We start from the raw sequence: 26766 nt of genomic DNA, 5'->3' as shown, positions 1-26766 counted from the left end.
TTAAGCAATTTATTGAAAAATATCAGCTAGGCAGTGATGGAACTAAAGATTTGAAATTGGGTCTCTAGGGTGTGCAATTTAACAACTATTTTATATTATTAGGTTAAACATAATAGCTGCACATCACCAAATCCACCCCCGCCCCCTTGGATTTAAGGACAAGAACAGCCACAAGCTGCATTTGGTAAAGGCTCAATCGACTTTGTTTAATGCGTGAATTCAATTTATCAATCTCCTTTGGAATTCTGAGGGCAAAGAAGTTCTGTCGCAGAAAGAGACAGCTCTACCACCTCCAGCCATGTGATTTTGATCCAAGCCTGTATTGTAGTTAAGCCCCATTTCTCACATACCTACCTATAGCATGCGATAATTGTGTGAACTTAAGTTGATGTTCTGCATGGACAAAGTTTTGGAGGATAAAATGATGTGCTAGAGGGAGACACTGAAGTTACAAACATCTGGAAAACTTTAGGTAAAGAGAGTAAGAAAATGAATAATGCATCAGAACTTAGGGATTCCAATTTTTCAACTTTGCTATGATGCTCTTAAAAGACAATGGAATCGGTAAAGAGTGTCTGCACACATCTTAAGCGCTGGGTGAATGCCAACTCACATGGATGGTGTTGTAGCATTTGAATTACGCACATTTGAAAAAGGAATATTCTCTCCATTTCCCCTTCCCCCCCCCATCATTAGCTATGAATAAGAAGCAGGGCACAGGCAAGTGAGCAGTTTAAATCTTGGTCTTTAAATGTCCAAAATAGTGATTTTTTGGACTATTTTATTTGTTGATATGAACAGATTGAGCAAAAGGAGTGAGAAGTGAGAATAAGAGAAAGAAGACAAGCTATAAATCAGCAAACATCAATGCCCAGAGCTCTGGACCAGAAGGCTGGGCTCTAATTGCTTCACTGTCACTGGTAAGTCCTGGAACTTCTCTAAACCTTGGCTTATTTTCTTCATTTGTAAAACAAAGAGAGTCAGCTTTATTACTTCTAGGGCACTGTGGTAGGCAGCTTCTAAGATGGGTCCCAGGGATTTCCTCCTGATATTTCTGCTTTTGTGTAATCCTCTGCCTTTCAGTTTGGACTGAAACCAGTGTCTTATATCTAATGAATAGACTATTGTGGAAGTGATGGGATGCCACTTTCCAGATGAGGTTACAAAAAGAGGGTAGCTTCACTCCTGCTAGTCCTCTCTCCCTCCCTAGTCTCAGTGCTCTAGCTCTGGGGGAATTCAGCTGCCATGTTGTGCGCAGCCCTGTTGGAGATACCCACGTGGCAAGGAACAGATGTTTCTGGCCAGCCACTGGCAAGGAACTGAATCATGACTGTGAAAACCAGAGTCAGCTTGGAAGTGGATTCTCCCCACATCAAGCCTTGAGATGCCTGCCAATCTGGCTGACCCCTTGATTGCAGCCTCGTGAGAGACTTTGATCAGAAACCCAAGCTAGATTCCTGACCCACAGAAGCCATGAAGAAGATAAATGTTACGTTTTCGGATAATTTGTTACATGGTAATAGCTAACTAACCTAACCAGATATCCTTTTATTTAAAAAATTCTGTCGTATGAGGAGGCTAACTTGTCTCTATAGGGGAAGCAGACAAACAAACCGAAAGCCAAATCTTTGAGTCACTGTGGCCTGGGCTGTGATTAGAGATAAAAGACAAGGGAGAGGGGCTCTAAGTATAGCCCATCACTGAGAAGTTCGTACTATCTTCCAGCAGGTGCGGCACAAGGTATTGACCTCACCTTGACAGGCACCGTTAGATATGATGGAAGATGGGACTTCTTAGTTTATAAACTCATGTTGTGCAAAATAAGTAAACATCTAAATATACCTTCACTGGACTCTAATGATTTTCACCCCCCCCTTTCTAAGACATTTAGATTTCTATACTGAATAATATTACCCAAATGCTTGCCAATACACTGTTATGGGTATCATCCCTAATTAGACTTTCAAAAAGTTTCTGGTGTTGATAAATGGTGTGTGAAGCATCAGTCTTATGTTTGCACATCATTCTTACCAGGCTGTGCACACGAGGAGTCACTAAAGGAGGTGGAAAATTAAGAGCTCTCCGTCATTGGATCACCCTGCTCACTCATCTTATTTATTCCATTTTATAATTTGAGTCACTTTAGGAAGCACATTATGAGCAACTTCTGTGTGCTCAGGATAGGTTTAATTAGCACAAAATTTCACTGCCTGTCATTTCCTAGCTCCTTAATGTCATAAAGCTTTTTTCATCTAAGGCTTTGTTCATCACTTGCCAAAATAGCAGCTCTCTGTCAAACTGCAGCTCATTTTATTGGAGTGACACTGAACAAAAAAACTGCTATCAATTTTAAGGTGTGCTTTCTTAAGCATGTTGCCTTATAATTGATTTTTAAAGTATCATAATTTTAAAAGCACGTTTGGAAGAAGCAGCTCTGATCACTAATATGCTGAAAATCCCCTGACTGATATGAGAAAATAAAATAAAGCAAGACCAGGCTTCTTTCACTCAGTCTAAGAAAAAATGCAAAGTATGTCTTTATATCTATCTATATAAGACTAGTTTTTAAACTAAAATGGGTTTTCATATTTCCTCATTGATTAATTTGTTAGCTCTGGATCTGATAGGATGATGAAAGTCAGTGATTTCATCATCTCCAACCACTTAAAACAATGGTTCCAATAGCCTCTGCCAGGCAAGAAAAGCCTATTTTCTTCTCTGCCCTGACATTGGCATCTCCCGGCAGCTGCTAGCAGCCCACATTAGAGAACTAAATGGAATAGGCAGTGAGCACTATTAATACGTGGTACGAAGGGGTCTTTTGTGATCAAATGTGTGTTTCCTCCACTGTCCCAGTCTGCTCCTGCTGCCCCCCACCCTGCTCAGGTGCTGTTTTTTTTTTTTTCCCCCCCCGGTCCCAGTGTTCTGTAGAAAATGCTGAATGTAGTTCTTGTTTCATTATAACACTCACTTCAGACCCAGAGGAGAACAAGGGGCTAAGTATTCTCTTGCTTTATTCCAAGTGGCTAAACCTAGCTGGACTCTAGGCTTTAGAGAATTAGGTTCTAGAATTAATTTCCAAGCAAAGGAATGGTTCTCTGTGCAATCAGCTGACAGTGATCTCTTGGAAAACACAGAAGTGTTGAAGATAGAGATGGCTCTTCTCTGTAACCTGCTGATGAGGAAGAACTCTGGACTGATGGATGGGGACAGATGTTTTCTTGCGACAATAGATGTGTGGCTCAATAGCTGTCTTCTCTTTCTCTGGACATGAAGATGGTGAGGTTTAGAGAAACTTCCTTTTATCCCACTAGGTGCTTCCTTCTGCCCCAATCACAAGAATGTATCAGTAAGATCCAAACAATGCCCATAGGCCCCTGGATAAAGCAAATATTCCCTTTATAAGCTACTCCAGGCTACTCGAAAGCTGTGACTTCAGGAACCCATCCTTACCTGTATCTAGAAAAAGTATCAAACCGAAGTGATGAATTTAAGAGCTTTCTGGTTTAATTCTCTTACCTCCAGCCATGCAACCACAGTGGGCCCATCCCACTGAGCAAAAGGTAATCCCTTCCTCCGAGCTTCTTCTAGAAGTTCATGCCTGAAGTACACAGCAGAGATTATTAGTTATGTAGCATTGAAAAAGACAGTGGTGACTATTTTTAATGACAATATTTTTAAAAAACCAATAATCCTTTACAAACTTTTTCTGAGATAATACAGAATAACAGAATTCTTTCTTCCTTTTAGTAATACATGGAAATCACCCACTGATTTTATGAGTGAAACACGGACATCTAAAAATAGTTTCTCCCAACATTTATTCACAAAATTCAAACATTAAATGTTAATGGACTAAAAAGCTGAATTCTATTATCAGCAAATATCTTATCTTTTTAACAAGAAAATAGCCCACATATGCATATTCAAGCATACATCACGGGATCTAAATGAGGCTTCTTCCATCTGCCTTGCTCACTTCTCCTTACGATTTCAATGATAGAGAAAATGTCTGTATATAGAGGCAGTAGATAAATTTGGTTATTTTAGTCCCATTCAAGACACATGCTTCATTTTAGTATGCTCTCCAGGTCCAGGTAGCTATATTCTGAGTTTTTGGTTTTTTTTTCTTTTAATCTAGTCTATGAAATTACCTCTCATTTAAAGAGAACTCAGAGGGAAATTAACTTCTATCACTAGAAAGCAATGTAAGGTGTGAAATTCAATAGTACATTCCTTTTCATTTATAATCACTCCTGCTTTTAATGAAAATGAAACACCTCAATGACAACAAATGGTTGTTTCTGATAGAAAAATGTTGTAAAGAGCCTTGACAAATGCATTATTAATCACTGTCTCTACTCCTGAGCCTTATAACTGACATCCATTTACAAAACCAATTTGAGTCGTTCATTGTTGAAATAGCAAATATGTGTTGAAACTCAAATTGATATATACCTGACCGGGACTATACTGGAAAATATATTCTCTGTTCCTTAGTATATTTTGATCTTGCACACAAATGATAAAAACGTAGTATATTATTTGCTCTTTTGAATGTGTTATCTTTCACGCTTAGGAATCTATCAGTAAGGGGCGCCTGGGTGGCTCAGTTGGTTAAGCGACTGCCTTTGGCTCAGGTCATGATCCTGGAGTCCTGGGATCGAGTCCCGCATCGGGCTCCCTGCTCGGCGGGGAGTCTGCTTCTCCCTCTGACCCTATCCCCTCTCATGCTCTCTCTATCTCATTGTCTCTCTCAAATAAATAAATAAAATCTTTAAAAAAAAAAAAGGAATCTATCAGTAATATCATATATGAACTCCAAAATGAAGCATTTGATTATTTCCCACCATCAAACAATCAATTGCTTATTATAATATGTTAAGATACAGTTGGCCTTTGGACAACACGGGGGCTAGGGGAACCACCCCCCCCCCACACAGTAAAAAATCTGCATTGCACTTTTGACTCTCCAAAAACGTAACTACTAATAGCCTACTATTGACTGGATGCCTTACTGACAACATAAACAGTAGACTAACACATACTTTGCATGTTATATATATTTTATATTGTATTCTTATAGTCAATTTAGAGAAAAGAAAATGTTATTAAGAAAATCATAAGGAAGAGAAAATACTTATTCAGTGAGAACTTCTATATTTGCAGTGGATGCTGCCAACAAATAATCAGTGTGAAAAAAGAAACAAAGAGGCAAAACAAAAACTGAAGTTAGAGCAGCTGAAGAGACATATAAATCAACTGCTGTTTCATTTGAGGGACTAGCAAGGAAAGCACAGGTCAGTTCTACCTGTCAGTTATTCAGCACCTGTGACAGGGAAGAGTGACGGGTGCCCTGAATCCAAAGTGAAAACTAGAGGGGCTTCCTCACCTGGATTGCTGTACCATCCCCCGTTCCCTCGGGCTTCCCAACATTCCTTCATTGAAAAACAGACTCAAGGAGCCTAGTCTCACTGCTACTGGTATTGAGAGAAAGGGGTTGAAGGGTCAACCAACCAACCATAAGGTACTCATTGTAAGCACCGGTTGTGAGCGTAGACCTGTGTCCCATGTGAGAATACAGGCATGGCCCCAGTTTTTCACAAGATCCCCGGTTAGATAGAAAAAGCAAACACATGAACTGTCCAAAAACACAATATAGTACACAAACAGATGCTAAAACTCGGTGATGTACGTTCTGAGCGGGAGGATTTTGGAATATGGGTCAAAAGCAATGGAAATACTTGGTGAAGGATTGTGGCAACCAAGCTGGCTTTGAAGGGATTGTGGAAAGGCGTTCTAAGCAGGATAAGCAGTAAAGGTAGGGAGGGGGTCAGAGGAAGGACTCGGCATGGGATACGTGCAAGCCAGTGGAGAGCAGGCCTCCAGGGAGCTGAGGAGCCTTATTCGGAGTTGTAATGTTATATCCAATAGGGCAAGAAACACTTTCAGTGATGTAGCAGCTGAGTGGCAGTAAAGGGGAAGAAACAGACATTTACTGCCGTTTTTTGCTACATTTAGTAAAAAGGCAAGTAAATAGGCGCTCAGCACCTAGGAAGCACATAACATTGTCAGAGGTGAATTATAGGAGTTGTACAAAAGCCATTTTTAAAAGCTGGAACACTTTAATTGTGAAACTTCTGACTAGTTCTCTAAAAATACTACACCACACAAGCCAGGTGAACCTGTTCAAACTTGAGTCAGATACCGTAACTTCTCTGCTCACAACCCTCCAATCACTCCTTGTCTCCCTGAGAATAAAAGGCAAAGCGGCAGTTAGGATCTACTCTCTTACCCTCTTCAACTCTCTGATTCAGCTGCTACCTCACACAATGATGCTGCCTCTTCGCTGTTCCCTGGAAACGGCACAGGCCTTTCAGCCTCAAGACCCTTGTACCCACTATTCTCTCTGTGTGGAATGCTTGTGCCCTCTGTCTCCACATGGCTCACTCCCTCACTACTTTTAATATTTACTCAAATGTCACCTTCTCTGAGTGTCTCCCCCCTCCCTCCTTCGACCCCCACCAGACATTCTTTATCCCTGTTCCTTGATTTATTTCTCTCCACAGCACTTATCTTCGAACACAGAGTATCATTTACACCTCAGTCTATTATATCCCAATCAAATATAAGCTCAAGGAGGACCAATGTTTTCACATATTCTGTTTAGAGATAATTAGAAGCATCTAGAACAAGGTCAGGCACAGACAAGGTGCTCAATATATAGCTGTGAATGTTGAACACGTCTGCCAGTGTTCGCAGTTAGGTACTTCTTGTTAGAGTAAACTGAGCCCCATAACGGATATATTTTTTTGTAGTCCAAGTATCTTTTTCTATTTTGGATTACAACACCATTCAAAGTTTCATTTCAAAAAAAAAAAATCCTTAAATTCTGTTTCCTCTTGAGCCAATTTGTCAGAGTAACACCCACTCTGGCTGATCCCGAGTGTGATCTGGCATGGGATGGGATCCCTGACAGCAGTGTGGTTAAGACGCAATCCAATGTGCTCAGATAGTTCTATTTTCTGTCTTAATGGAAATTTAATTGCACAATTGTTTGTGAAATCTTTGGGCAATTTGGCCCTTGAAAAAGTTTTCTTTGTTTTTGCTTTGTTTGTTTTGTTTAAATCGCAAACTCTTGTAACCACAATAACTTTAGTAAGAATACGCTCAGATAATAGGAAAAGGGAGTTCTAGTTCACTGGATTCTGTCCTTTGGATCCCAACTGGCAGGGCTGGAGCCCATGTAAAGACCTTTGAGCTGAAACAGGGGAGAAACTGCCAGATAAGAGGTGGAAGGCTGGGTTTTGCAGCAGAATCGAGTGCTACATGACTTTAACTGCAGATGCGTTTTCCCTTAATCTGAGGGTAGAATCAACCGTGTAAAGAAATGCACTGAAGGGGTGCCTGGGGGGCTCAGTCGTTAAGCGTCTGCCTTCGGCTCGGGTCATGATCCCGGGGTCCTGGGATCGAGCCCCGCGTCGGGCTCCCTGCTCCGCGGGAAGCCTGCTTCTCCCTCTCCCGCTCCCCCTGCTTGTGTCCCCTCTCTCACTGTGTCTCTGTCAAATAAATAAATAAATAAAATCTTTAAAAAAAAAAAAAGAAATGCACTGAAATTCTCAAAGCAACATTACATTTAATTCTTCTCAATCTTAAAAAACTGCACTATACAGAATTTATAAGAGACATATATCTGGGTGTATGGCATGAGATAGAAGCAATGTTAAAAAACATAATACAGGCAAAACTATAATAATTGGAAATCACTGAGTTTAATACATTGTGATTTTCTAACAGATAATATTAAGGGTCAACATTAATTGTATGGGGGCATGCTTCTTCTCATGAGATATTTTGGTGTCACTGACAGAGAAATAGTGACCTGAACTGTTTAGGAAATACTAAATAAAACACTGATTTGTCACAAACAGGCATTTTTAATATACTGGTGTTCTCTTTTGAACCAGTCCGTGTGTGGAAAGGTATGAATTTTTTCTGTACTCCAGAGTCAACATTTCAAAAGGTCAAGTGTCAGTTCTTCCAGAGCAAGGCTGTGATCAACTTTCCCTAGTATACGTGTGAGTCTGGAAATTGCTGTCTTTGTTTTTAGACCTGAAGAAATAGTTTTGTTTTTCTCTTTTTTTTTTTTTCTCTCCAGACAATCTAATATTCAACCATCTTTTCCCAAAGGATAATTTATATATCACTATAGTTATGGGTATGCATTTTTGTTTTAAGATGTAGACTAGATTTTAGAGGATATCAGTACCTTTTAGAAAATCTATCTGGCTCAGGGCTGTCATCACCTATGTGAAAACTCAAAGAAAAGTACTAATTGTACTGAAGAAGAAAAACTTCTGAATCGTTGAGTGTTTTCAAGAAACACATTCTCATCTACAGGGAAGAATGCTATTAGATTCCCCCAAAGGTGTCAGACTCTCTTGAACTAGGTGTCATTGAGTTACTGTGACTGGAAAGTGACACCTCAGGAGGCCCAACAGGTGAGAAACACTTGAGTGTATGAGTCATTTGCATGCCCATATGTAACGGTACAGAGGGGAACTGTGCATGCTAGGCCTGATCTGAGGACAGGAACAAGGTGTGGGCACCCTAAGAATAACCAGTCCCAAGGATTTATGGGTAAACGATCAAGAGTGTCTAACAAATGCACATAAATCAAGGGCATTTGCTGGGTTTGTAGTTTCTAACTCTTAATCCACATGAATGTAAGCAAGTATGACTTTGCCTCAGTGACTCAATCCAAATGGAAATGTCTGGCTTCTCCTTTTTTGGTTTTATGTCTCTCCTCAGCTATTGTAGTTTTGACCTAATTGGTGGAGTATGCCTGCATATTTGTGAGCTGTGTTTCTTTCACACTCAACAATGTCCTCTTGCCTCCCTGCCTTGTCTACCCCCCTCACTTTGGCTTGATTTTCAAGACATACAAAAATACTTCTTCTCTGAAGCCATCCTTTCCTCGCCCCTGAGGCAATATTTACTACTTCTTTTTATAAGCGCCCTAGATTACTAAGCATTCCTACCTAGAGTACCTTTAACATTTTATCGACTCAGAGATTTAGTCGGTTTTATTCTTTGCTGAACACAAAACCTGGCACATAGTAGGTCTGTAAAAAAAAATCAGATGACTGACTACCTAACAAATTTGATTAATCCTGGGGCATGCAAAGTTCCCTGTCCTCATGTCCTCATAGTAGGGGAACACAACTCGTAAATCAACAAGTTCAAGAAAGTGTTAAACTCTGAGAAATAAAGCTCATTAATTACTCAAAAAAGTCACAGACCACAGGGCCAGTAAAGTCTCCTTTCTCATATTCTTCTCAGCATGGATGGTTCATCACTGTCAGTGAAAACAGACTTTATTCTCAGACCACTTAGCCTACAATGCTATTTTAGGATTGCCAATTTGTGATATGACTGTGTGATGGCCGTGCCAGTCACCTTACATTTAATGCCTGCCCATTTCCCCTTCATGTTTTCTATTTCATCTTTCTTTACTTTCTATTCTCATTGCCACCATACTTTTTTTTCCAACCCTTTAATTTGTCCCTATCTCAAGTCCTCTAACCCTTCTAATATATTGGCATAAAAAAAAATCTGCTATGCTAGCAGAATAGGTAAGAGAGTGGCCTTTAAAGTCTGATTGCTTAGGCTTGATTCTTGGTGCCTCCTCTTCTTAGCTGTGCATCCACAGACAAGTCACTTTACCTCTCTGTGCCTCAGTTTCCTCATCTGTAAAATAAAGCTGATAACAGTAGCTTCCTCAGGGGGTTGCAATGAAAGTGACCTGAGAAAATACATGTAATGTGATTACAACAGGACCTCACACAAAGGAAGCAGCTAATGAATGTGAAGTGTTACTTTTGACATAGCATTGTCCTCTAAAAACCCTCCAATGGTTCCTTAAATGTCTAAAGTATAACCCTCAACCTGAATTACAAATACTAAATAGGTTTAGTCTTGATTTCCCTTTCTAATCATCTTCATTTCTAACCAGGACTGAGAACCTACTTTTGCAAATAATTTGTGCATTACTAATTCTATCATTGTGAGTACCATTTTCCAGAGCTGAGAAGTTCTTTCCCTTCTTCAACTATCAGAATCTTACTGTTTGCCTAAATCATGACCCTTCCTTTCATTTTTGTGATAATCCCATTCCACAAGGACTCTTTATCCTTCAAAATCTGGATACTTATAGTGTCAAAAATCACTCATAGTGATTGTTGATTAGCACCACATGCGTGCATCTCCTCTCCCACCCAGGACTCTAAAGTCCTAGAGATGATGGGCGCCTGGGTGGCTCAGTTGGTTAGGTGACTGCCTTCGGCTCGGGTCGTGATCCCGGAGTCCTGGGATCGAGTCCCGCATTGGGCTCCCGGCTCAGCGGGGAGCCTGCTTCTCCCTCTGACCCTCTCCCCTCTCATGCTGTTTCTCTGTCTCTCTCTCTTTCTCTCAAATAAATAAATAAATAAAATCTTTAAAGTCCTAGAGATCAGAGTTTGCTCTTCCACTGTCTCTTGCTTTTCTTCCCATGCTATAGCTAAGAATATCTCTTGAATGGTTGTTATATTGTAATCCACAAAACTCTCAATGTTGACAACCATCTGGGATCTTTGATGACAGAGTGAATTCTAAGTATTTTGTTTTTGTTAACATCAAACTGTGCACTACATCTTGAAAAGGAATAAGAATTTTGTTTAGCAGTTACCTATATTGGCTGTTCAGAAAGAGAAAAAAATGTACTCTCTAATATTAAATAAGATATTTTGCAAATTGGTTGACTACTACCAAAGCTTTTGTTCAAATTCTCATCATTTGTGGATCATGGCAATGAACTCCCAGAGTCTCTCTGTCTCTTGTTTGGTACCCCCTCCTTTCCAACCTTTTCCCAACTCCCAATGAGACCCTCCTAAACACAAAGTTTTTGTTAAGACTCGCCTACTTGAAAACCTCCCCATTGTCCCAAAAATAAAGGTCAAATATCTTAGCATGATCGAAAAAAAACCCTTAGTAATCTGGCCCTGGCTCTCTCTCCAGACTCTTGTGCTCAGTCAGTGCTGAAACACTTGCCATCCCCCGAATACCTCATTTTATTTGACCCTTTCCGTGACTCTTATCTTTTTCTTCTGACTGAAACATCCTTCTTTGCATCAGAATCGTGGCAAACTCATACTTGTCCCCAGACACAGCTAATGCTTTATCCTTCCTGTGAAGATTCCAAGACCTCTCCCAGGCAGAATTAGATTTCTCTTCTATATAAATAGTATAACTTGTGTAAACTCCAGTAATTGCACTTCTTATACCTCTCATTTACAATGTACTGTAATAGAGGTTTATCTAACGTGCTGCCTTGTCTTTAAACCACTTCTATTCTTCAGAAATACTATATCATGGTTTGAAAGAACAAAGGTTCTGGATGTAGACAAATTAGGGTTTGGATCCCAGACAATAATAGCTAACATTCATTTATCCTATCCTAAGTGCTTTATCCTAAGTGCTTTATATGTATAATTTCTTTAATTTTCACAATGGTAAGATACATATTGATACTCATTTGCAGCTGAGGACATTGAAGAGCAAAAGTCACTTGGAGCATAGAACGTGGGTGGCAGAGCCAGAATTTGAGCCCCAAAAACTTGGCCACAGAGTTAACTTTCTTAACCCTCCTATGATCCTTTAGTTAATTATACTTTGAATTTTTCATTACTGAGAAAGGAGGGTAAACTGACGATAAGAATTTGATTACATTAAAACCAATTGCATCCACTTCATTGTTAGTATAGTCTCCCACTTTCTTTTCTTGTGGTTCGTTTATATTTAGAAGTAGTATATATTTATTTGGCCTCCTGGCTAATACGTATAGTCTTTACCCCCTTACTATCACACCTTTTAATCCTCAACATTGTAAGAGAAAAAAAGCTATGCCTTTTCTCTTCTTGTTCCTCCTTAATGTCAGGTTCTGCACCTCTGTCAGAGGAAGGAGGTTGGTCTCCTTTATCTAACTGGGAAGGAAAAGGTGAATTTCTTGTAACTTGTTTCAGCTCAATTGATTTTGTGTAATTGTAATACAAAGTAATTCTCTGATTGAAAAATTTATCTTAAGGGCTTATTTATTTACTGTAGCACATGACAAGTAACTAGTTACTGATATAACCAGAAGAAATAAATATGTGGCTCAATAAGAACCAAGAATAAAATATAAGTCAAAATAATTTGACAGTTGAATCTTTTCTCAACAGTGTAGGCCAAAGAATAAATCTCCCTTACATAATACTAGCAGTAAATTTACTTACACTTCACTTCACACCATTACTAATTATTCCATTAAAATTCAATAGTAAGAAGGATAAGTAGGAAATGATCACCTCAAATTTCAAACGGACAATAGGCTATAACTCTATTATTCAGAAATCTAGACTTGTTGATCAATTCTATGAAAATCTACATTACATATTTGAGAAACCATTTGAAATTCTGGTCAGCAAATATGAACAAAATATGGTGCCACCCACATTTTTTCTAACATGTGCAAGCTGAAAATGTATATTTTAACTCACATAATTATTCTAAACAGAAATGTCAAAATCCCAATCAGCTGCTTCAGAACATTGATTGCCTAAATATACATATTTAGCTCCATAAAATTAAGAGTTTCAAATTCAACATTAACAAGGTTGACTTGATTTTAAAAGCACAATGTACTGTGATTGTGTGTGTGTGTGCAAGTGAATGTGTGTTTGTATATCGTATTATGGCACATTTTCACATGAAGTGCACTTAAAAGTCCATTACAGATCTAAGTCGTGTTTTATTTAGATTCTAAGAACACATGCTAGGTTGTTTGGAATTGAAATAGTTTGACTACATTAAAACCAAAGCTTATTCATATTGAAACCTTTTTTCCTTCAAGCTGCTCTGAAATGGAGGGCTTAGTCTCAGGAATTTATTTGTGAATTTGAATTAGGATTTACATAATTTCTTTCCTCACTTTATTTTGACTTTAATCAGTTTCAAAACCATTAAAAAGGTATAAACACACACACACACACACAAATGTGATGGAGCAATACAATTACTCATGCTGTTCTTGAAAACTAAAGGGACTTGTATTACTTTCTATTGAACAATTTCACTTTTGAAAGATTCTATGGTCTGTTCTCCCTAGTCACTTCCTGATAGTAAACTGGGGACTTATTGGAGGAAAACTGGTAATTTTCAGGTTATTTGGATACCATTTAGACTAGATTACCTTAGTGCCTCATCTAATTTTCAGCCCTCTTTAACTCAGATTTTGAAGTTCATGGGTTTTGTGCTTCTGAGGTTATACATATTTTCTCATGCTCTTATGAGGTGCGGGAAGTTGACAGTAGTATCAATAAATAAAGAGAATATGTCATTCACTCAAGGGTATGCAACACATGGGAAAGTTGATGCTTAAATTTTATCTTCTGTTTGCTAATTTAATGAATGATCTTTCCACCTCAAATCTTCTCTTTTTCACTATATTTGTACTTTAACTTCCTAAGCTTTCTGTTAGACATTCTACAAGGGAAGTGATTTTGAGGTCATAAACTGTTAAGTTCCAGGAGCATGTACAAGATGACAAGAATCTGAATTTTAGAATGAAGACAATTACATCAGTTTCTTAAAGTCCATAAATGACAATGCATCATGCATTTATTCTTTTTCAGTATTTCATTCAAAAAGTGATAGGGAAATGAAGTTTTATTATTGGGATTATTTTCCTCATGAAATTTAAAAGTCTTTAGAAAACAGAAGACTGGTATTACATGATGACATGAAAACAATGTTTTAAATCTAATGTCTAGAATATTCATTATTTTTAAAAAGTAAGAGCTTACAACTTTGGCTAGCAAAGTTGAACATTACCCTAACCACAGCTCGCCTTGCATTTTTAAGAACACTTACTAGAGCTTAATATCCTACTTTATCCTTAATATCCTTAATATCATAAATTACCATAACTGAAGTAAATTCTGCATTGTTAAATAATCAGTAATAGTAACTGTAACTTAAAATTAGAGTAGAAAAGTATAACAAATATAAGCGATAGTAATGAACTAAGTAATATTACAAAGTATATGACCTTGTATTGGCATATAAAATATCCATAAAGCAAATTAGGGGCACTCTCCCTAGCTTCCTGGATAACGGCATCTCATTGGAGCCATTTTATTTACCAAATATGCACATGTGTGTGTGTGTATAATATATATATATATATATATATATATATACAGCTTTAAATTTAAAAGCAATACCTCTCCCAAACTAAAGTGTTTTTAAAAGCTCACCATGCTACCAATGCAGAAGTTTACACCAATGTAAATATTTTGTAAATGTTGTACACAATTTGTTTTGCTTTAAAGCCCAATTTGTCTTAGGAATAGATAATAACATGTTCTAATTTTAGTTCAAAGAGCAGGATTGAGTTGTTTGGATTTTAAAGCTTTGAAAATTAATCAGTAGTATAGGAAATAATGGAAAAAACACACACAACCAAAGGAATCAACCAAAACCAAGGATTACTTTGGAAACTAGGCATAGAAGTCCTACTGGGTAAGATCCAGCATTTAACCCTCTTCATTTAAGTACAGTTCTAGTAATGAACACAGAAGTCTGTGTCTGGAAGAGGATGCGGGTGGGGAACCAGAAAGCACTAGGGAACACACAGAAGGACCCAATCATGCAGCACTGTCCAAAGTACTGAAGTGGCCCATGACTTAAGCCTCACTGAGTGCCATACTAACTCCTAGAGAATGACTCGAGAAGAAAGGAAATGACGTTTGGAATGCCTTTGACATGTGCCTAATAGAACTGAAGAAACAGAAGTGCCTGCAAGGCCACCATCATTAATTTGAGTGTGAACATTTCTCTGAACCAATGATTCCTTTATGGTGTAGAAATGAATACACTTCACAATTTTCATTTTAGGTCAGAGGCAGTGCAGCTTGTGTTACAACTGAAAAGAGAAATACTAAAGATAAAAGAAAAAAAGGATGGTGCTGAAAATAAACATGTTCAGCAGCCATTGTCATTCAACTTACCCAGATGTGCTTTTCATGAGATGGAGAAGGATGGATGGAAAAGAAAAGCACACAAATGTTAATGGATACATTTCAGTCCAAAGAAAGCCATGGAATAAAACAAGAGCATCATTTCAGATGTGCAAAAGCTCAGATATGAGAAAGACTTGGTGTCTTTTTTTAATTTCACCATGACACACATACTCACTGCGTCCAAAAGCATGATCAGGTTGAGGGTAGCTCTAATTGTTGACTAGTAAGTCTGTCTCTTGAAAATGAGCCACTCTGAAACATGCATGACCACATTTTTCCCAGCCTCTAGTATACCCCAGGAAGAAATTAGGCACTTTATTAAAGAACATTCTTTACCTCAGGCCACTCCTGGCTTGTTTTACAAATAGAAGCAATAACTTAGAAAAGAGTGCTCAGATCCTCATATGGCCTTACATGCTTACTGCTAGAGCTCAAAACAAAGTACAATGGACCCCTGCAGAGACAGCGACTTAAGAGAGCACTAGGGTGAAGGTCAGAGTCTCTGGGTTCCAGTTCTCATACATGAGTTGGTTAAAATCACTAGCAGGTTCTGATTTTCAACTTCCTCACCTTAATCTGGGGCAGGAAATAATTTTACATTCTGGGTCCATAATTTTAATATGCTCACAAATGTCATAATAATAATTATTATTTTTATAAATACACATTTGCCAGTCTTCAGAATGTGAGAAAGAATAAAAGAAGTCTATCAGCCTTCTCCTCCTGCTACACTACTTCCTCTTCCTCTGTTTGAGCGGGCAAAACAAATGGTGTTGGTGCCAACTGGGTCTCTCTCAACAGGAACATTTATTTGGACAGATGTTTATAAATGTTGCTCTGAGGGAAAAAGCAAACTCCGTTGGTTCACAAATATTACCATAAATCATCACAAAACAGCATTGATTTAAATGTAGTTTTTGAGGTAGCCCTCTTGCTCCCTGGATATAGTAGTGGCACTGGGAAAATAACGGAATTTAGATAATTCAACAAAAAGCCATGAGAATATCATTTTAAGTTTTTCTATACAAGCACAATAGACTAATTCTTTGAAAAAATAAAACTTTTACTACAACTCATAAAATATATTAAATACAACAAAATATGAAGCAGAAATTCGTATCTCAGAAATTAGGCAACTTAGTTTCCATTTTTATTGCTCAATCATTATAAAGTAAAGGTTGACGTGCAGTGGAACACCCTGTACGTGCCTCATCTAAACGCATTCATTCAGAGAAACCGGGTATTGTTTTATTAGATAGGCCTTTTGGAGAACGCATATTCTTTGGCCTTAGCTCTGGAACAGCTGTGGGAAGCTCTTCAAATTTTCACATGAACAAAAACATAAATGTCCATACACATTGGCACCACCATGTTCTAAGAAATTTAAGGCATCTTTTTTACATCACACATGCAACAGAAAGAACATTAAAACCAAAAAAGATCACTTCTAAGGGGTTAAAATGGCTTTCCTGTCAACATACCTGTGAACTCTTTGATGAGCTCTTAAAAAAGGCAATTTCTGAGCTCTCCAGGAAAATTGCCAAAAGTATTTGGGGCCAGTTATTCCCATGGACAAAATCATCTTTTGCAGCCTGCCAGCTATCTAGGAATTGCTCTCCAATAAAACAAGTTGATTAAATCTGCACACAGTGGAATATTAATAGTCCTCACATCTTCATTTGTCATTTTCAAAAACAGAAAACTTATACTAATAAAAATACCTTAAATATAAAATTTAAGAGAAATTATGAAAATAAGGAGGAAACATACATAAAGGAGACACTCAAAAAGTACTGCTTAAAGTTCTGATATATTTGTTATCAACTTTTGTAAGTTGTCTGATTTCTCAGTTTTTATGAACTTTCTTGTTCTCCATAGTCAGTTAATTTAAAGCAATACTGAGCAGTTATCTCACTTTATAATATTAAGTGTTTCAGCTCATGACTTAAAAAAGATGTTCTGCAAAGGACAAAAAGCTAGAGTCATAAAGGACTCTGACATATGTTGTGGGAATATACTATAAATTCATGTCAGAGGGAGTATATATTTGCAGAGTTTTTTCATCTAGATAAAGCATTTAATTTTTCTTCTTTCTATATTCTTTCTTACAAGCAGTTATTTACAACAACACATAACCTCATTATTCTTTTTTTTCTTCACTCCAGATTGTCAAGGTTATGATAATAGCAAGACAGATTCTGTGAAAAATAAATGTTCTTCAGTTAAAGACCTCTGTGAGTAACAGGCAAATAACAAGTTTTAATTGATATAGAAAAAGAACAGGTTTTAAGTTACCATTTAATGAATAAGATCAAATCCAATTGTTGGCATGTTTTCCTTGGGAACATCAGCATACATCCAGACACAAGGAGACATTACCAGCTAACATGTCATAGTCCAAAATGGGTGCCTGAAACTTTTGAGCTGTCTCACTTCAATCCTCTAGATCTCTTACTGAATGAATGGGCCTTTGCCTGTTTATAAACTAGTCAACTTTGAATGTTAAAACTTCACATGATAAATAAGCCACTACATGAGCTTCATATGTGGAATGTGATTGCCTCTCGCTTCTTTAGGTTCAAGTTGGTGACTCGGAAAGATTTTAAAATCAATTATTAACACCAGATTTGGAAGTGAATGGGTAGGAACTGATGTGGAAACGTGGAATAAAGAGAGGATTTCTCTGAATAGGTGAAACCTGAGAATGTTTAAATGCTGATGGCCAAAATACAGAAGGGAGCAGAATTTGAAGGTATAAGAGCAAATGCGAAGTCAGCACAACAGGACTAAGAAACTGGGAAGAGATGAGCTCAGGCAAGAAGAGAATATCCTACTTTCCTCTAATAAAACAGGAGAAGGACTAGTGTTAGTGTGTATTTGGCAGCAAATAATTTAGGGCACCCTGTTGGTTTCTTTTTTCGCTCCATCTGAGGCAGACTGTGAGCTCATGTGCAGAAGATGCAGGTTTGAGGACAGTGGAGGTCTCTAACGAAAGCTGCAGAGAGTAGAAACAAAATTGGTAGGAGAAAAATACTGCAATTATTGGGCACTGCTGAGTTCCCAAATGAAGCTGGCTCAACTTCTTCTGCTATAATGTCCTCTGGCAGCATAGAGGTGTTCAAACGCAGACATGAAGAAAGAAAATTCATTGGTGGCTGTGAATATGACTTGTGGATACAACCAAATGAAAGAGGAGCAAAAAAAGTTTAGGAATTTTTGAGTGTGTTGAAATTATGCCCATGGACTCTAAGCTAAATAGGAAGCAAGAAGAGGACAGAAAGAGGCTAGTGTGCTGGGATACAGATAAATAAATGTTCAGGCATATTTCTAGTGATCTTTATAATTGAAAGGAAATGGTTCAGAAGTTTTCAGTAAGGTTCACCATCACACTACTTCAGAAGTAACTTTTCATTAAAGTTAATATCGATTTCAAATAGCTAAACTTTGAGATTCTTGAGATTCTTTTAGAGAGGTTAAGAAATCTTTATTCTTCTAAGAATTTTGCTGTTCATTTGCCTAGTAAATTTAAGCCAGTCAGGCCCATGGTTAAAGTTTTGATTATGTAAAATCTGAAACAAAGACATTTAATTATATTTTTGTATATACATGTGCATAAAACATACATATACACATACTTATATTTTTTATTGGAAATCTTTTGGTATAGAACTATTTTTTAAATAAAACTCTAGCAATAAGATATAGATAATCACTGCCCTTCTTAGGAACATGGAAACAAGGAAGAGAACCTTGCTTGATGGCTGGCTAATTTTAAATAACTGCTGGAAGAGACAGCATCTTCAAAGACCTTATGAAAAACCTATGCAGAGCCAATATAAGATCCTATATTTGTGGGAACAAATGGGGATAATTCTTTCCAGATTAAGATGTCAGCATTATATTTAAATGTACCCTATTTAGTGACTTTTTTTTCTTTTAAAAAAGGAGGTTAATTATCCTTGCTGTTTGATACTGACTTTGTAAGTTTTATTGGAATGAATAGCCTAAGATTGATTCAAGCACACATTTAAATTTCTTATATAGCTTATTTAGTGATCATTACTATTCTTATACCAAACTTTGAGATATTATGTGTGGCTAATTATATATAAAAAAGCAAGCTTATAGGGCGCCTGGGTGGCTCAGTTGGTTAAGCGACTGCCTTCAGCTCAGGTCATGATCCTGGAGTCCCTGGATCGAGTCCCGCATCGGGCTCCCTGCTCGGCAGGGAGTCTGCTTCGTCCTCTGACCCTATCCCCTCTCATGTGTTCTCTCTCTCTCAAATAAATAGATAAAATCTTTAAAAAAAAAAAAAAAAAAAAAAAAGCAAGCTTATAACACAGCTACATCTTGTGTTTTGAAACTACATCCCCCTCCCGGTCTTAAAAAAAAAAAAAAAAAGGTGTTTGGTTTGAATATATTTGTTGCTCATGTTGAAAGATGGGATAAGGTCAGATGAGAAACTAATTATTCTCTAGAAAAAATATGCTACCCTTTTTAGAGTATAAAGAGAGTGAGGAGTTCTTTTTTGACTCCCTATTTAAGCATCCAAAATTATATAGAATATTCAAGGTCCAGCTGACAGACAGCCACATGTTTTACATTGCAGCTTTACCCTGAGATCCCAAATAATTTAGAGGAAAGCTAAGCTCTGGAGGTCCAGCCTCTTGTATGGCCCAGGCCCTGGAAAGCTGTGTTACCTCATAGGTGGAGGAAAATAGCAGCTGCTATTTGAAGGCTTTGTGAAAATTAAAAGAGATAATGCATGTAAAATGTGTAGACCACCACCTAGAATATTGTGACTGCTCAACGTGATTATCAAACAGTTATTACATATATAATAGATAATGATTATCATTGTTATACAAAGAATGAGGAGGAAAATGGAACAGGAGATATGCACACAGGGAGAGAGGAGTAATTACAAATAAGTAACAGATATTAAATATATTAAGACCATGACATGCAAGATGGGAAGTAGACAGAGATACAGCTGGTGAGATAAATAGAGACCAGATGATGCAGGGATTTATGGGCCATATAAAGGCATCTGGAATTTATCCTAAGGAAGCTAAGTAATAATTGAAGGATGGTAGGCAGGTTCAGAAACTTAATTTAGATAGATCTCTTTAGCTGAAGTGTGAAGAATGGATTACAGGAAGGCAAGAATGGAACATGGTTTTACTATGATGGTCTGAAAAAGGAAAGAAGAAAATGAATTCATTTGAGAGATTTTAAAGAGATAGTATATGGAATGATAGTAAACAGAGGTGCATAGAGGAAAAATAAGGACAAGGAAGACCAAGGGCGAAGATGAAGTCCAGTTTCCTGGTTTGGTCATCTGAGTAGAAATCACTGCCCTGGTATCTGTTCTTTTCTTAGGTTTTCTTTAGAGTTCTTTCCCTGTGCAGCTTCTATTCGTGCATTCAGTTATTCAGAAAATATGTTTTCAGTACTTCATATGCCAGGCACTGCGATGTTAAAAATAAATAAATAAATAAATAAAAAAGCCTGGGTTCTCCTGAGTTCTGTTCTCTGAATTATATGGAGAATCATAGAATTCCAGGGTAGGGACAATTTGAAGAGCATGTAAGTCAATCTCTTACATAATGAGAATCCCCCATATAATAATTCTGCCACATACACATACTTGGCAGGTCTATATTCGACAGAATCATGAGGAACGACTCTCTTTCCAGGTGGTTAATTCTTTCTTCTTAGATATGTGATTGCTAACAGTTCTCACTTAGATTCAGCTCAAATTTATCTGTAACAACCTCTGACTTTTGGTCCAAGGTCTTATCATGAAGATACTGGTCATGTTCCTTGGAGTAGATGCTGGTTTGAATATATCCACTTCAAGTATATTTCCCAGAAATTAACACAATATCCAGTTATGATCTGTGCAGCGCATAGAATGTTGGCCCTATCAATTGCTTTTATGGATATTGAAAATCATTAACTTCCTTGCCAGACATTGCTAACTTGTCTTTTTTTTTTACAGAAACCACTGTCTTAGGAGTTGCAGTTAAGATCCCCCTATACATAGACACACACCATAGCCTCCGATACACAAGTAACTGGTAAGGGTAGTCATGAAATTGGATGGAGAATTATATAAACATCCTTATTAAACTTTACCTTTTCAGTATCATAGAGATACTGGATCTCTATGTAAAGGTCTTCCTTAAATAAAATGATTTATCTAAAACCTTAACTATGCCTTCTAGCTTCATTCCTCCACAAATATAATACCCTTATTTAAATCACTTGTGAAAGAGCTGAGTCAGGCACTTTCTATGTCATCAGTTCTTTTTTTCAGATCACAATGGTCCCATCAGATATAAATCCATTTTGTTAGTTTCAACCCAGTATGTTTAGAAATACCATTTACAAAGTAAGAGAAATACCTTGCTGAACTCAATAAAGGTGTTCTTACAGCATTTTCCCTCCTCTACCTGTCTAGCTTATTCTTAAAGGACTCCATTTACTCTTGGTCATCAATAATCTCCTTCTTATTCATCAAAAATAATCTAATAAATGTTATACATTTATTTTGGAATCTAACAATGAGGTGACCAGTCTTCAGCTTGGAGAACAACTTTCAAATAAGAACATGAGGTGGCTTTGCAGCACTTTTATTTTTAAATTCTGTTCAAAAACTAGTGATTTAGAGAAGTGATCATGGCCTCTGAAATACGTGCAATAATTTGTTTTTGTTTCTGTCTGTCTACAAGCACTTTGAAAAATGGAAATGTGTAATCTGAATATCAGTTTCTAACACAGTCCTTGAGACATACTAGGCATTAAGTGAATGAATGAAAAATTATCATTTGCATATTCCATTAATCCAGGATATATTTCAATGAAGACAAATGATATGGATTTATTTAGAAAAGGAGGTCATTCCTCTAGTACATGTAACTATCTTAAGTTTTAATTTCCTACTACTAGTTCTTATTTTACTCTTTCCATGTCAAAAATGTTTCTCCTGAGCAGAAAATATGGAGACTATACAGAGCTTCTGATCTACTTATTCTAATCTATTAACATTGCACTGTAAGCTCAAAACAGCAACCCTATTCATTCTGGGTTCTTTTCCTTCCCCCAAATAGACAGAATATATCTAAATACAAATATTTTTTAAAACACTCTGATTTTTCGTATCTTTTTTTTCCTAAAAAATTTCAATGCATTTTGGCCTTTAGTCTTTGGATATTATTATTATTATTATTATTATTACTTTTTAGGTTTAGGGAATTTTTACAATTGTCCACAGCTGGAGCTAGACAGGGTAATAGGATCGGATGGCAAGGCAAAGGAAGCTCTAGCTCAGTGCACGCAGAGAAGACATGCTTGTGAAATTTCGAGTAGGAAATTGGGACACGTTTTCTCAGAGAAATATTGAGAACGTTAGGTTTAGGTTCTGAACTATTCTACTTTATTAAATCCTTTTGAGTTGAGTCTCCAGAGTGTTCTCCTGTGGTCATATCTGTATTAAATGAACCTTCGACTATAACTGATGGATCCAAGTACAAATACCGGTTCCACACTGAGCCAATCACATGCTTTCCCCCAGGAATTGAAAATTTGGAATGGGGTGAAACAAAATATGAGCTCTTGAAAACACTCTAGAGAAATATTTCATAATCTCTTACTGTTGAAATTTTGGAGTTCTCCTGCTCCTGTTGTTTCTGAAATCTCTGAGATACTCTAATATCCTACCATGAATTCCCCCTTTTGCTTTGTCTAGTCAGATTTGATTCCTATAGCATGCTTACAAAATAGATTTTTGCAGAGGAAGCAAAGACATTTACCTTCCATATATATAGCAAAGACATTTACCTTCCATATATATATACTTAGATGGCAAAATGTATTCAAAGCTTCTAACAGACATCTCACAAATTAACCTCTGGAATACAACTCATTTATAAGTTTAACTTGGCACACAGACACTTAATAAATATTTATTGAATGAATGAATGTTGTGGAATTTATGTGATACCTTTCATTATCAATATTTTCAGTGATATTTATTTTACTTAGAGATATGCAAACTCTTGGCTTCCAAATGCCAAGGATTAAAAGTGCAGAGTCTCAAAACACATTAAAGATTATGCACTGAGGAAGACCCTTAGGATTGCAATGGAAATAAATTAAATCTATAGAGCTTCACTTTTATGTCTTTGAAGTTCTAACATAAAGATTCATTAGTAGTGATTAACTATGACTGCCATGCTCCAAGGATAAAACCGCTTCTCTGGAGGATGCTGCTGATAGCTGAGTTGGAATGTTAATTTCATTTTAATGATGTTGAAAAATTGATTTCAGATTCATATTCATTTAGCAATGATATCCACTTGGAAGAATATAGCATATCTAACATAACAATAATAACACATTACCCTCTATTATAACCAAAGATCAAAAATGACAAATTAGTATATTAATATTTATATGAGATTTTTCAATTTAAGTCTCAAGATACAAAAGATCTCAGTATGCACACATTTCAGTAAAAAATTATATAGTGTAAAAATGCAGGAGGAAAATTCGCAGATAAAAACTAAGATGAAGATTTCAGAATTTATATTTCTAGAGATAAGTAACCATTCACAGGGTATTCTGTCAATTTTAATATGTTCGCTGCCTATCAGGGATTGTCATGAGAGTGTTAGACCAGTGTATTACTACTGAAACAGACAACTTCATCTTTAATCTTGTAAGTCTCTAAAAATAAGCTTCTTGGAATTAAAGTTGAGTCTAGAAGTGAACAATTTTTAAGTCAATACATGTAAAACAGGCCAGACTAGTTTTCAGATTGCAAGTATAAAGCAGAAAAAAGAAACAAAAAATATTTGACTAGAAATACTTATGATATTTCTGAACCCCAAAGATAAAGAGAAAAATCTTAAAACTTTCAGGGAGAGAAAAGAAACCCTACATGTTATATACAAAAGAATGACAATCAATTGGTATTAGATATAACTAGAAGCAAGAAGAACAGTACCTTTAAAGTTTTGAGAGAAAATCACTTTGAACCAATAGTTTTACACTTTTGGCAATTATTAACTAATTTTATATGTAAAATATATTTCCAGATTCTCTAAAAACTCAGGGAGATTGCCATACACCCTAGCATCACATTTCTAGAAATGGTGATGGGAAATTGTCAGCTATGTATATTCCAGGAAAATAAAGGCAAGAAGTATGATGAGATATTAATACATTTAACATTGAAATGTTAAACTTTGAAAATTCTTTTAGATGCTAATGACATAAAATTTCATTTCCTTCCTTGTGAGTTCATAGTCCTTGATTCTAGAGAGACACATTTACAGAATCATAATATTATAGATTCTATTTTTAGGAGAGGTGGGAATTATACTTGCACACTTTGGAAGCTTGTGACAATCCAGCTCTTTCCATGTCAGGTTAAGTTTTTCTAATTCTGGGCTTCAGTTTTGGGAAACCCCCATTTTTGCCATACTCGTAAGTCATATTCTAATAGCTCGATTGGTAATAAAGTTGACATTTTGATCTCTAATTGCCTGACTCCTTTGTCTATTATCAAATAGGTTCTAAACTTAGGCGAAGAACAGTTTCTAGTTATTGGGTCCTAAAAGACCCATATCTAAACTCTAAGGAAAATTTGGGGAGTTAAAGAACATTTAGAAATTCAGCACTGCATAAGCTACGTAATAGTTGAATCAATATGTTGTACACTTGAAACTAATATAACATTGTATGTTAATTATATTTCAATAAAATTATTATGCTCAGACAAAACAACAATAAAAAGAAATTCAGATTTTGATGGGCCAGACCATGTAAGTTTGTGACCTTGCAATAGTTTCTATCATGCCCCAGTTACCTTTTGTAGTTGTGTGGCTGGCTTTAGTTGGCCATCTTGAGCAAGTAGCTGTAGATCTTAGATTAAAACATTGGCTGGAGAGCTAAGAAGGAGGAATAAGTTCCTAAAGATCAGGGTGACAGGTATAAAAGGGGAGAGGTGAAATTCTCAGGGCTAGTTGCTCATAATGTGAATTTTAGAAATGGAGATGCCATTTAGTATGTGTTAAGTTAGAGAAGGTGCCTGGAGTCCATTGAAATCAAACAAAGGATGATGGACAAGATCTCAGAAAGCTGTGATACTCCAGAAGGAGCCCACATCAAGAAAACTATGAGAATCACAATTTTAATGTGGAGAGAACATACTGAGAATAAGTGACTCAGTGCTTAAAGATTAGGAGAGCTGTATCATGAGGCTACAGAAAAACTGTTCAATTTTAGCGGGGAAGACCAGAAATTAATGTGAAGTACTTGAAGAATTACTAGATGAGTTTCAATTTTACACAATTATTGTAGGTATTAACTGTATACTATATAAACCTACCGGAACAATTAATGTAATTAAAGCTTTAAAGGAAAGAACAGCAAAGATAAGGCATAGTAAAAGCAAACCAGACAGAACAATAGTAGATGGGCTTCAGGCCTAGATAAGGTGGTGCTCTGATCGAATAGCACCTGCATGGTAAGATCCAACTCAGGAAGGGAAAGGTCAACAAGATTTTCTTGAACAGTGGGTGCTTTAGAAGATCCACTATTGTACCAGTCCTATGTCTAATCATAGGAAAATAATGAGAAATACAAGAAAAAACACATTCCTACATCCAAAGCAAAGTAAAAGTAGAATGAAGTAGGGACCCAGACCCAGTAAGCTGTTCTAACCTACGTGTGCTTAATTTGTTGGATGGGAAATGTGCCTCAAATTAGACCTTTGTTTGGGACTGCCAACATTACAAATTTCTGAACTTTGCAAGAATTTGGAATATCTTGAGTGCTGTTCTCTGAAAGTATCTCCCACATATGGTTTTTAAAAAATGTGTCATAGCTAACTTCTTGAGATAACATTTCTCTCAATTAAATTTCAATTCACAGATTGTCAACTGTAGATACCTGATATACTAGTAAAGTTGAAAAGAAGATTTTTATTTTTCTTCAGCTCTGCTTATTCCCACTGAGACTAATGAAGCTCTGATATAAACTTTGGGACAGTGAACATAGGCCTAAGCTAAGTACTTTGTCCTGGAAACATCATTTGGCTTGGTCAGTGGATAGAACATACAGCAACAACTACAGTGAGGAACATTTACAACTACAGTCATTCCAACTATGCACATAAACCGATAGTGTTCAATATTTTCAAAGAAATTGCTCCATTTTTGCTTCAGTTCATTTTTCAGTAAAATGTACCTGAATTTCTTATCCATCTTGAAAGACCAATAAACATGAAATAATTGATCTTGTCTATCTTATAAAACTCATTACATGAAGACACTTCACTCTTCAGTAATCCAGAAACCAAGGTGTAGTGTCATTCAAGTCCTGAATAAGGGTTAGCACTTATATATGTCTCACAAATACTAGTTACATATTTATACTCCTGAGGTACTTGCCATGGAATAATCAATAATAACAGAAATACTTCTGTTCTTCCATTAATCAACTCTGCCTTGCCTTGTTGGATTCATTTTAACCCAAATACCATTATCCTATAGGAAATGTACTGAGAAATGTTATCCTTTATTATATTATAGAATGTTCTTAATATTCTTCTTAATATTAAATACAAATATTTTATTTAATACATTTTAAAATTATA

The 26766-nt window shown here is 36.6% G+C and overlaps 1 protein-coding gene across 8 annotated transcripts in view; it reads right to left on the bottom strand.

Moving 5' to 3' along the window:
- The window catches only part of PPFIA2 (PTPRF interacting protein alpha 2), a 466996-nt gene that overhangs the window by 29994 nt on the left and 410236 nt on the right, over nucleotides 1–26766 (bottom strand). For 7 of the 8 annotated variants that reach the window (XM_044914754.1, XM_044914752.1, XM_021689859.2 and 4 more), the window contains one exon: nucleotides 3520–3601. In XM_044914754.1, the coding sequence (XP_044770689.1) occupies nucleotides 3520–3601 (82 nt within the window). Of the gene's footprint in view, nucleotides 1–3519; nucleotides 3602–15086; nucleotides 15096–26766 lie in introns of all 8 variants that reach the window. The other variant, XM_021689861.1, reaches the window with a different exon arrangement.

Source organism: Neomonachus schauinslandi, chromosome 5, assembly GCF_002201575.2.
Source record: "Neomonachus schauinslandi chromosome 5, ASM220157v2, whole genome shotgun sequence".
Taxonomy (NCBI): Eukaryota; Metazoa; Chordata; class Mammalia; order Carnivora; family Phocidae; genus Neomonachus; species Neomonachus schauinslandi.
The sequence above is the reverse complement of the archived record's forward strand: the minus strand, read 5'-3'. Positions and strand labels throughout refer to the sequence as shown.